This window comes from Hermetia illucens, chromosome 1 (assembly GCF_905115235.1).
Source record: "Hermetia illucens chromosome 1, iHerIll2.2.curated.20191125, whole genome shotgun sequence".
Taxonomy (NCBI): domain Eukaryota; kingdom Metazoa; phylum Arthropoda; class Insecta; order Diptera; family Stratiomyidae; genus Hermetia; species Hermetia illucens.
This window is the reverse complement of record NC_051849.1, coordinates 47,080,647-47,093,572: the sequence shown is the minus strand read 5'-3', so window position 1 is coordinate 47,093,572 and position 12,926 is coordinate 47,080,647. Positions and strand designations below refer to the sequence as shown.

The following is a 12,926-nucleotide window of genomic DNA, read 5'->3' as shown; positions in this document are numbered from 1 at the left end:
AAGCCGTGTTGCTCTTGCTCTTTCTTATATTGTTCCTATTGTCTTTTCTGTAATGTTTAATTAGCCTTTATTTGTTAAGGTATGTTAGTCGTGTGAATAATTATATCAAAATGTAAACGGACAACGCCTTTGGGCTTGACGGTCTTCCGGAAGGGTTACTAATTGCTGCACCTGCAGTTTCTGTAGATCTGCTACTTCAACTCTTACTGAAATCCTGTGAATCCGATACCATTCCCAGAAAGTGGAAGTGGAGATCATCAAGATTCCAAAGAAGGTTGTTAGTGTGACAGTTGGGTGGGTATCTTTGTGCTCCCTGTTGTCGCAAAGATGAGAACTAAAATAATTCTGGAACATGTCAGAGAATATCTCGGAAGCTTGATGGACAGTGGGTAGAGGAGTACTGATAGCTATTATCAACGTGACATATGATGCCGCAAAATGCAACGTACGACACTGAGGTAAAATCTCGGAGGAATTTGAGGTTCAAAGTGGAATCCGCCGGTATTGTATCTTATCACCGATATTATTTCTTCTTGTAATTGATGACGTTGTTCACGTTGCCTTGTCCAGAGTTTGTTGAGGAGTTCAGTGGACAATGACATCTCTCTTGAAGCAAACCGATTACGTTGATGGCATCTGTTTGCCCTCTCACGGGTTCACAGATTTTGAATAAATGGCTCTGAATTTGGAAAGAGAGGCAGGTAGAGGTGGACTGAAAATAAACACCAAAAACATCAAGGTGACCAGTCTGGGGCATCGGACTCTCCCTATCTGCATTAATGGGCAGAGCATCGTAGGAACCGATCAATTTGTTTATCTATCTCTTCTGGCGACCAACTTGTCGGCTACCTTCAAACCTGCTTGAAGGTAGCCGACAAATTCGTCGCTCGAAGAGCACTTGGTTCAGAAGGATAGTGGACGATTGCGGCCGTCTCGGGAAGTCCCTGGAAGTGGGTGGGAATTGGTTGGCATGTTTATGGTAATAATTGGTTGTGAGCAGTTGTATAAGTGTTGACAAACCTGCAGTTCTTGTCACCTTTTTAATTTATTCCAAGTGTCCGTCGTTCTCATGGCCGATATATGGCATATTCTAGGTGGTGCCATCGTACGAACCAATTGAGTAACTTCGAGGTGTAATTAATAGTCGGATGAAATTAAGCAGGAGAACCACGAAACTACAATGCATATTCAAATCAAATTAAAACAAAAATTCCCCTTCTCCAAAATGTCATGACAAAAACATTAAAATTGACCTTTTTTATTTCAGGTATGTACACTTGTTCAACCATGTAAGTAATTTCAACATATTTAGTCCCAGAGAAAACGGCAGATATGAGATTTATAGTCATACATCAGATGGTTTACAAATGTGTACTGTCTGTTACAACTCGGCCGTAATACAAATGGCTGAAATTACGATCCATTTCATGATCTACATAATTAAAAACGCGTCATTGTATCATGTCACCTGCTTATAGCTCTTCTATACAAAGCAAAACATTCTCGAAAAAAAATCGGTATTTCTCATGCAAAGATAGTTGATCAGATAAAATTTACAAACTCATAAACAATTTAACGAACTATTTCATATGACTCAGTAAACTATAATAATGTTTACTTTAACGTACAATCATTCAATTACCAACCATTCATTCCGTTGCCCATTGTACATAAGATTTCAGAATTTGAAAAAGAATTATTTAAACTGTCGGGGATTCACCTCCAAAGCGGTGCTTTCCCATCAAGTTTGGTTGAGGCGTCCGAACAAAAAGCTCATTGTATCTGATTTTGGGTGAGTTCAATTCGCAGACATATTTTCAGGCGTTCGTTATGAATAGATATAAATCGCTGGACTGGGGTCATCAAAGATGTTTGGCGTTTTCTGTTGGATTCTGTTACCCAATTTACTTTTTCAAGATGCGTAAATTTGAACTTGACCGTGCTTTTTCCACATAAAATTCAAATTGCATCACAGAAAATTTGGTGTCTTCCGAAACATTTGTGATCGATTCGGAATTTATTGCAGCCGCTAATTTGGTCAATTCGTCATAAATGAAGTAGAGTGTTTGGGACCTTTGATCATTTAAGGTGGGTTTATTGGTTGTTGTTAATTGGGTTTTGCTATAATGATATTTTCATGGTAATCAATATTATTTAATGGCACTTGACAACGATTCAATCTGAAATAAATTTTTCAATTAAAGATTATGAAATATTGTCATATGTAGGCTGTAGATGTATTTTTGATCATAGGGAAATCTGCAATTTTTACAGCTCCAGAGTTGTTTTTATAAGCATGTTGCAATGCCAATGTAAGCTCGCCTATTTCAAGAATATGAAAAATGTTTTCTTGACACTTAAAATACGAATTCTGGCCTTGCTGAACTCTACAAAGGAAATGTGACTTCAATCAATTAACTGTTTTCATTCTTAAAACCGTAATTCTCACATAGAACTAGTTTGACTTTCACTGGTAATCAAGAAGCCAAACCATCCATAAATGCTCCGAATTCGGGTATTTATTAGGAAAATCAGGAAATGCATTTGATATTTACGATAACATCAGCATTCAAATAAATCCTCCAAATCACGGATTATCTAAGATTGAATAATTAAATGGCAGATATTTATGGTGTATTTGACATTGTAATGGGTGAAAATGTGAGCTAGCTAGAATGACCATTCGAATTGATTATTTTCAACAACCAGGGGTGAGCCACACCAAGAACAGAAATAGCTAAACTTAAAGTTGAGCTCTCCTGTCCCAAGTCTAGACCTAAGGAATGTGTTGTGGCAAATTCCACTGGCTGAGGCGTCTAACGATAAATAAACCTTCATAGTTTCCGGGCAACCCCTCGATCCTTTTTGTTATTATCCATTATAGGATTGATCATGGTGCATGTTAGTACATGCATTTTTAACGTTTGGTTCAGGTTAGTGCGAAACGTTTTGTATGCAAGTAGTACTAGGAACAGCTGACATTGCGGGTATTTTCGTTGTGTGGAAAGAGGTCGGTTTAAAATAAGATAAAGATAGCTGATATTTGGAGTTGGAGTTTTGCTTTTTCTTTATTCGTGTTGTTGAGGACGTAAACCTAAGCACTCCAAACATCCAGCTGCTTGAAAACAAGTTCCTACCAATATTTCGCGCACACTGTTTTGACGAAGAACCCGACGTATCATTCTATGACCTGCTCTTCATCGAGCATCCTCAGGTAACAAGTTACATCAGAGCATTTCACCTGTTGGTCGCAACGTTGATGAAACGCTAGGTTTGGCTCAAGAAGTCCAGGCCATTTACAAACTAAGTGATAGGTCCATGGCTGAAAATAACAAAAACTTAACAGTTAGTCCGGTCCACCATCAAGTGGATGGGGACTTAGGATCCCGCAGATCCTAAACAACAACCTAGCTCTAGTCTAGCTTAGACTACAACGACTGGGGTTTTAAGTCCAATATAATTCGCAACCTTGTCGTGTTTTTGCGATGATAAAAGGGAGCGTCTTTCCACCAGTTGGCACTTTCGGTCACGCTGCTCCCAGGGCAGAGGTGAGGCAGCGTCTGATGAGTTGCCTCTGCCCTGGACGAAACCGTCAGTCAAAAATTTTTGATTTTTTCAATTCTTAATGCTTGGGGTGCTACGCTCCAATACTAGGGATCCATGGACTAAAAAACGAGGGAGTAAGTTGCTCCTCATTTAGTCCGGTCCACCATCAAATGGATGGGGACTTAGGATCCCGCAGATCCTTAACAGAATGGTTTTTTAATAATTAGTCAAATAAATTTAATAAAAGTCAAAAGAGAGACCGTGTATGCATGGCGCTGCCGTTGAATGAATAGTGAGATTTCTCCGCATTTTCATTTATTATTTCCTTATTTTCTAAGTCCGTATTTTTATTTCTACAATATTGCTTTTTCTCCTTTCTTTATTATCTTAGTCCTTTATATTATTTGTGAATTTTTTTTTTGCTTTTCATGTTATAAATCTTTTATTGGCAGAATCCTTCTTCCCTTTCTCCCCCCCCCCCCCCCCCCTCATTTCCCGCGAACGTAGGCAGCAGCCTCCATTGATATATCCTGCTGATACTAAAGAAGAATGGGTACCCAAAAAGCTTCATAAAGATTTGAGATGGGAGAAGCATTGATCTATTATGTGATCCGTCGTGAATCTCCCATCGATCGCGGCACCGCGCACAGTCTATTCTTTTTAAGGTTTTGTGTAAAATAAATGTAACCAAATACAGTCATATGGGGTATCAAATGAAAGGTCTCGGTTAGTACTTTCCGAAGTCAGTCTAAGTTTTAACGTTTGTTGATCATTTCTTTAATGGACCTATTCTCAGAAACTACCCCACTCAAAAATCTGAAAAAATCAGGAAGCTGCCACTACCTTCCATACCGATATCTGTTTAAATAATGTTAATAATAATATATTACTTTAATTGTCCGGATGGCTGAGTGGTTAGAGCACAAGGCTATCGTACGGAAAGTCGCGGTTCAAATCTCGCTGGCGGCAGTGGGATTTGTATCGTGATTTGACGTCGGATACCAGCCGACTCAGCTGTGAATGAGTACCTGAGTCAAATCAGGGTAATAATCTTGGGCGAGGGCAATGCTGACCACATTCCCTTTTACAGAATACTGTAGTGTACCGTTTCGGTCTTGAATGAACACACTTCAAGGCCCTGATCCAATATGGATTGTTGCGCCAACGATTATTATTATTATAATTGTCTGCAAAACTCCCCTTAGTTCATCCTAGAACTCCTGGAAATTTTGTAGCGGTATAGACTATACCATAGAGCATAATCCTACCAAGTTTGGTGAAAATCGCACTATTATTAACAAAGTCAAAGTTCCCTTCTTTGCAAAATCCAAGATTTTGAATGTCAATATGATGCGAAAGTGGATATTTTCACATAATATATTACGTGCTAGGCACTAATGGACTTTTTAAAAAAATGCACAAAACCTTTCATAGTTGAAACGGCCAGCCTCCAGTTTCCCATTTTGTTTTTATTTTCCCAGTTTTACTTTCGTACAGAGGTATGCAAGCCTATATTCAATAAACATTTCAGTGGAGTTTCGGTATTTACGGGTGGTAAATTCTTGGGGTTGCTCACTCAACTAGAATGGTATTTTGACCATCATCCAATCTCTTAACTCATTATATTTGTATGATGTCTTCTTTTATAAGTTTGTTGATAATTGCAGGATCCCCTCCAATCCTTGCAGGACAATTTAAGGCAGGTTTTCGGTTAAACTCCAAAAATATGGTGATGTACCCTTATTAACTTTTGTTGTTGGCCTAGATTTCGAATAGATACACCATGTGACTTTTTTTGAGATTTTTTGTTTTGATAGGCTCTAAGAACGAGAGTCATTTTTCTTTTTGGGCACACATTTTGATCTTTATTGTGCTATGCCTTTACTACCCAATGTTTCACCCGATATCAGAAATAAGAGCAGTTTCAAAAACCCTTCTACACATGACCACATTCTGACAAAAAAACCCCAAATGATGCCATGCACTGCATATAAAGGATTTTGCAAACCGCATATTCTCTCTCATTTCTTAATCACAATTTCAACAATTTGCGAGTAATTCGGATGTGATAGACAGATGGACAGACGCACAAATGGCAGATAGATTTTGAATCGATTTTAATAAGGTTTTGTGTTGCACTGTTACCTATAACCCTCATTCAGAACCTGTTTTTGTTGATCGCGACGCCCGCGCCGGGTTGCTAATTGGTAAGAGAGACAGTACGATTGCTGGCTATGCCACATAGTGATCCATCGCATGATGGTGGATGAATAGGTCCCACTAGAATTACATGGAGCAGAATAACGAAGGAGCCTTCTCAGGAAGTTACGGGCAAAGCTGAAGTAAATCCCCACAATTTAGATCGATGCCGCGTATGTATGCTTAATGCCCCAATTGATCATCATCAACGGTGCAACAACCGGTATTCATTCTATGCCGCCCTAGCAAGGAACTCCAAACATTCCAGTTTTACGCCGAGGTCCAATAATTCGATATCCCTATAAGCTGTCTTTCGTCCTGGCCAACGCCATCACTCCATCTGAGACACGGTCTAGCATGTTTTCTTTTTCTGACAAACACAGACTTTGTGCCCAGGATCACCCTCCCACAGCAACCTATTGAGTCAGATTTGATATATCTCATAAATTTCGTCGTTATAGAAGCTACGGAATCGTCCATCATCATGTAAATTCTTTGAAGGATTGATTTTTCTCTCGAACGCGGCCAAGGGTTCATAATTTTTCTTACTAAGAACCCAAGTTTCCGAGAAATACATGAAGTCTTGCAGGATCTTTGACTTGTACAGTAAGAGCTTTGACCCAATGGTGAGGCGTTTCGGTAAGAAGAGTAAGCTGAAATTAGCTGTGTTGGCTGCCAACAACTGTCCGTTGATTTCGTCATCGTAGCTGTTATCGAATGTGTTTCGACCTTAGATAAAGGAAATTATCAAAGGTCTTGCAGTTGTATTCTCCCATCTTTATTGTTTTCATTTGATCAGTGCCATTTGATGTTGATGCTCCATGTACTCGCGCGTTGTTGCCACCATGTACTCGCGCCGATAACCATCTGCCCGATCTTTATTGTAAACCTCTAGTTGTTCTTCCCATGATGTCGGTATCGTCAGCAAAGGCCAGTAGTTTAGTCTACTTAAAGGGGATGGTGACTGACTTTTCTCAGGGCCAGACGAGACTGTTGTTGATGTTGAATACTTTCTAGAATGATGCTACTTTTATCTCGCCTCCCACATTTGCGGCAGTCATACTAGTAAGTTTTATCTATTTCGTCGAGATACCGTGTACAGTTTTACCATTTCTATGCTATCATAAGCGGCTTTGAAATCGATGAAAAGATAGTATTAGGTTGTTGCATATGAAATGGCCGATTTGGTACTAAAATTTCAAACGACTATAAAACTTACAAAAATTTATTTAATTAATCAAAATAGGTGCCAGTCGATTGAAAACACTTCTCCCAGCGAGATACAAGAGCATGTATGCCAGTTTCGTAGAAGTCGAATTTTCGGGTATTGATAAACTCGTCGAACGCAATTTTGATGGCCCCTTCATTCCTACATTGTTTCTCGCCAAAAACTGATCCAAATGCTTAAAAAAGTGGTAGTCGGTCGGCGAAAGATCCAGTGAATATGGTGGATGGGGCAGAGTCACATACTGGAATTCGTTCAACTTTTGAACCGTTGTTTTGGATACATGAGGTCGTGCATTGCCATGAAAGGAGTATCACACCATCTCTATTGACTAATCTCGGCCGTGAAATACTCACTTTTTGGTGCATTTCTTCGAGTTGGGCACAGTATTTCTGTGCATTTATCGTTTCTCCAGGTGCCAAAAAAGGAATAGTGGATAGCTTCAGCTGTAGATCACCAGTTACCATTACCTTCTTCGGATGGAGGCTCGGTTTCGGCATATGCTTCGGTGGCTCATCAGCATCTAGCCATCATCACTATTCTGTGCAAAAAGGGATCGCTTCTATTGCGGGAGAGTAAAGAACTGAAAATTTCCAAGCGCCATGTTTTGTTCCGTAAAGGCATGCGGAACCCATTTGTCGAGCTTTCTCACCTTTCCAGGTTGTTGCAAGTGCCGGGAAACGGCTGAATAGTGCACGCCCAGTTTCTATGCAATGTTTCTCACAGACTGACGTGTGTCGGATTCGACTAGCAAACGCAGCTCGTCGTTGTCAATCGATGGTCCTGGATGTCCACGTGGCTCACTTTGAAGGTTTACGTCGCTTGACTGCAATTTTTCGAACCACCGCCGTCTGGTTCGTTCGTTTACCGTATCAGCTCCAAATGCGCTGTTAACGTTCCTGGTTGCTTCCGCTGCTTTATAACCGAGTTTGAACTCATACAGAAAAAGTATACGTTCTTGGCTCTTCTCCAGTTTTTTTTCCTTTTTATTCACTATTATCACAGCGATGGTCAAAACTGAAATGACTCCTTGATTAAATGTGGGAGTATTTATACTTCCTTAACCGACACCAACAACGCCAGCTAGTGGTGGTTTGATACAGCAAAAACGAACTAACGTCACTTGATTAAATGATCTGTTGCTGATTTGCCTGGAGTGATGCCCGTTTAGTACGGGCCGATGATATTGGGGACGTATGGAACTACCTGGCTTACCAATATAGTTTGTCATTTCCATATTTAACTAGATCAGTTATCATTCCATCGGCTCCTGACAACCTATGATTCTTAAGCCGATGGATTGCACGGACTGCTTCCTCCATACTTAGTGGTGGTAGCATCTATCTGTTGTCTGGTTGTTGAGCTCCAATGTCCCCGGGCAATTGGAAATTAGCTTTCTTTCTTTTTCTCGCCATGATAAGCAGGTGCACAAGGCTGTATCCTGTTGACTTAATGGAAAACTTCCGCGCTTGGTGTGGCTGTTCCCTTGACTTCTCGATTCCTGAACTAATAACTTACTTCCTTCCCTTTCCTCCCTTTGGTGAACGGGATTCCCTGACTTGAAGGCTCCCAAAGTGGGAGGGCGGGAGAACTAGCCCGAAGTAATGTGTTAAACAGTCTCAGGCTAGTTCTCTGATGACAGGGAGCTGTTTAGTTGGTAATAGCGTACTGTTGCGGGAGTCAAACACTCTGTGCGTAGACGCATTCACTTAGCCTACTCCCAAAAAAGTGCCTATTCCAATCTAACGACTTTAAGCCAGCCTAATCTATCTATCTCAAAAACTCGTTCCGGCTGGTAAAAGGTAGCATTCTCACCACTTTGCAATCAGAGCGCGTGATCACATCTAAGCAAAAAATCCTAGCCTCTTGTCGTCAAGCAAAATATTTTATCGAAAAATTTTGCAAATGGGGGGAGGAGGCTGATTATCTGATGCATTGAAATTGAGTCGGAAATGAGAGCTATTTAACTGTAGTTTCTTGTGCCATCCACCTGAGATACCCATGTGTCCTTCAACCATTTGGAATGCAATATACTTCTTCCTCCTTTTTTAACTCCATATGGGACTATTTTTGGCGACAAAAATACGGAATTTCCCCCGCAAAATTTGGATCAGAAAAAATGAAATGAAACTATCTCATAAAGTGGCATCTTGAAAACTACTAACAAAAAATCTGTATGCATAATAATGATGCATAAGTAATAATGAATTCAGGCCAGCGTCAAAATCATTTCCAGCTCAATGCCAACTTTAACTATTTTACCTTTAACGAGTTCGAAAGATATTCATTAAATGCAAGCTTTTTTGGGAAATTCCACTATGGGCGAAGTGAGATATATGCAAATTTGTCTCCATCACGCCATAAGTTGAAGGTATTTGATTTTATTTTCCTTCAGAGACCAGATGTTCGCTTTTCCGTCGATTAATTATTTGGTAGGAAATGGTACAAACAATGAAGACCCCCCTTACATGGTGGACTCGTGCGGATATACAGGAGAAATTTTCAGGAATCTCAGCTGGGAATTCTGAACACCCCTTAGTGAACCTGCGACCGTTTTCCAACCCCGATGGTTGGTTCTTCGATAAACTAACTAATTATACAATTTTCAGAAACATCATCAATCGTGATCTAATCTGCTATCATTTATCTAGATCTACGATTACACCGAAACCATTTTAGCACTAAAAGCTTCAACATTGCCCACGGTTTCTATGAGACAAACCAAACAGGTTCTGTGTATCCTTGACGGATTTTGGAATAAATATCACAAAGTCCTTGAACCACCATTAAAAACCACTTGTCTAGCTATCGGAAGGGGAGAATTAAATAGACCTATATTTTAAATTATTATTAACTACTTTGAATAATTTATTCAATTTATAACTTTTAATGTTCGAACATTTTTGTAATACATTTATCATTACACATTACATTTACGAGGAGTCATGACATAGGAATTTACTTTACTTAAGCCTTCCTTGGTGGCAAGTATTTGTCTCCGATACTAATTGCAGGTTCAACTGTGCTGACAGCTGGAGCAATTGTGCTGACAGCTGGGGCAAGTTCACCGAAAGCTGGTGCAACAGTGCTGACAGCTGGAGCGATTGTGCTTACGGCTGGGGCCAAGGTGCTAATAAATGGAGCGACTGTGCTGACGGCTGGAGCAAGGGTACTCAATGAGAAGGCATCAGCTCCAAAGCTGTTAAAAGCTGGGGCAATGGTGCTAGTAAGTCCTCCAATGGAAAGAGCATCTAAGGTGGGAGCAACAGTTGAGAGTGGCGATCCAACATGATGGATAGCACCAGCGGCAAGAGGAGTTGAAACCTGGATAGGTGCGTGGACAGTGTCGAAACGGGCATTGGCAATATCGACTTCACTGATAGATTCTCCCAAGGAGCCAATGACAGATGTAAGAGGGGCAACTCCTTCGTCGCTGGCATGAGAGTATCCACCCAAGGCATCGTATTGGGCTGCAAAATGTTCAATCCATTAAAATGGTTTGTTAAAAAGTTTTATTAAAAATCACTGGTATATACAACATGATTGGATGGTTCGATAAAGTTAGCATATGTACAAAAAACATAAAAGCTGTTAGATGTTGTTTGAATCTAAAAACTAGCGACCATCAAAAAAGCTGTGTCGTCAAGTATTGACGCAATAGGATAGTAAAAAACCTGCTTACCTTGAATTTGTTGTTGAGCATGTGCAGCTTCCTCTGGAGTCTTGTATTTGATGAAGAATACTTCTGGCTTGCTTGGCTCGGTTGGTGCTGGAGCTTGAATGTCATTAATTTGAAGATCTTCTGGTTTCTTGCTCAATACATAAATGACAGTCTTCTCCTCAGTTGGAGCGAATGATGCGGAAATGCGAGTAGCGGTTTGACTAGATGGAGCCTTGATGAAAACTACACGGTAGTTCTTTTGTGGGGTTCCAAGAACAAGATGTCTGTGGTACTCTTCACGGGCTTCTTCAGGAGCGGAGTAGCCATAGAAGTGCTTGCTGACAACTGGGGTTTGATGGTGGATGTAGCCTGCGGCAGAGGCTCCATTGTATCCGAAACTGCTGATGCCAAGACCAAGAGGAGAAAGGGTCGATGGGATTGCAGTAGCATCCAATCCGAAAGTTGAGAAAGCAGTTGGAGCTGCAGTAATGCCAAATGGTGCAAGGGTGGATGGGATGGCGGTGGCTGCTAAACTATCAAATCCACTGCCGAATCCAAGTGGAAGCGGGGTAGATGGTAAGAAACTGTCAGCATGGTATCCAAGAGCTGGGGCTATGGTTGAGGTCAATCCCAATGGGGCGAGAGTTGGAGCAATAGTTGTTGTAAGGCCCAATGGTGCAACGGTTGGTGCAAGAGTTGCATCAACGGCAATACCATTTGACTTAGCAACTACAGTTGGCCCAACAGTTGTGCCCCTGAATCCAGAGTGGTAATTGTATCCTAGATGGCTGACATCAGGGCGTGCAGCGGCCAAAGCTGCCAAACACGAAATTGCCTACGGACACCATACAAAAAATCACGAATTAGTTCCATGGTAACCAACAGAGAAATCCAACAATTCCAGGAAGTCCAGAAAATGTCCAGAAAGTATAATCCACAAGGTTGGGTTGCTTTCACTATTTATCTGGGTATCCAGCCTCGATCCTTACCAAAAAAACACGCATGGCTAAATCCGATATGTGCCTGCGACGAGTTATAATATCGAACTGAGAAACTGTTACCAACTATTGCTTTATATACTTGGCGACCGCGAATATTAATTAGGCTGACCTTTCCGAAGCTGTCCGCGTCCAAAATCTCCAAAATCCAAACATTCAGATCATTTTGCCGGTTTTTGGTGAATCTACGTTTTGATTTGATTTAGTTTTGTCGCGCCTTGGTTTGGCGCGATATCGCACCACCAGCATCTTAGCATCTTAGTCGTCTCTTAACCGTTGCTGAGACTTCAGAAGGTCCGGCGACATGGTCTCCCAAAGTATCAAACTAAGAGTGAAGATCTGTTATCAGTCCCTTTAGGGCCAAAGCTATTCAGATTAAGTAAAGTGTACTTATCAAACGAAATGGAAACTTCGATATTAGAAAGATTCGCAGCATATGGTTCATGGGATATGTTATTTAGTGAGCGACATTGTGAGCGGAAAACAACTAACGTGTACCGGTTTCTTAGAGAAAAATGTGGTAGTCGTTTCGCGCCTCCTCTTTATTCTGTCCAGGGGAAGATTACAAGATCGTCGAAAATTTATAACTGGAAATACGACATTTCACTTTTTATTAAATTTAGCATATTCATAATAAATTATCTTAGTTTTGGTGCGACTGTTCTATTTTAAAATGGAGCTGACGAAATACTTTGATTCATTTTATAACGACAAAGCTATTGTGCGTTTTCGAAATTGGCAGTCAAAATGTTCTATTTTCTAAAGCTTCGTCAAAAATTCGAAGGGACTCCACAAGCTTCAATTCAAAACAGCACAAAACTCTCCAAAGTGGTGCAAATTGTGGGTCGACTCTTCTCGACAATTCCCAGCAAAAGTTGGAAAGGATATGGGGAAAAAAGTAACGACGAAAATATTGACTACCCCTTCGTCTTGTCTCTCCTGTGATTTCACGATCCTTGCTATATGAATTTTCCATTACCAATGATGGCTTCAGTACACACCCATTATAAAATGGGGTTATTGTTATTCTTCACAAATCTGCACAATATTGAACCACGCGTAGAAACTTTTCATTTCAGTATCTTTTTTTAGAATCTTTACTACTAAAACGAATACTGAGCCCATGCGAAGGACCAGTTTCCCTTTGATATTGCTGTAAGATGAAGGCATCTGACATCTGCTGAATAGTATAATATCATGAAAAGCATCCAAATATTAGGGGCCTGACCACAGTCACGATTAACCTGCAGGGATGGGTCTTTGAAACATGACCATCAACCCTACTATCATTCACTTT

General features: G+C 40.6%; 2 protein-coding genes across 3 annotated transcripts in view; one reads left to right on the top strand and one right to left on the bottom strand.

The window, feature by feature from the left end:
• LOC119661755 (protein gone early) overlaps positions 1 to 12,926 on the top strand; it is a 345,874-nt gene that overhangs the window by 192,235 nt on the left and 140,713 nt on the right. The window lies entirely within an intron of this gene.
• LOC119661757 lies at positions 9,835 to 11,751 on the bottom strand. The gene is made up of 3 exons (XM_038071227.1): positions 11,621 to 11,751; positions 10,653 to 11,466; positions 9,835 to 10,440 (listed from the first exon to the last, which is right to left on the bottom strand). Exons 1-3 carry the CDS (start codon positions 11,633 to 11,635, stop codon positions 9,938 to 9,940), a joined length of 1,332 nt encoding a protein of 443 aa, XP_037927155.1. The 5' UTR covers positions 11,636 to 11,751; the 3' UTR covers positions 9,835 to 9,937.

Bases quoted from the DNA above. Each gene is read 5' to 3' on its own strand.
- LOC119661757 (XM_038071227.1), bottom strand. The intron at 10,441-10,652 runs GTAAGCAGGTTT...AACATTTTGCAG, and splicing joins TGCTCAACAACAAATTCAAG to CCCAATACGATGCCTTGGGT.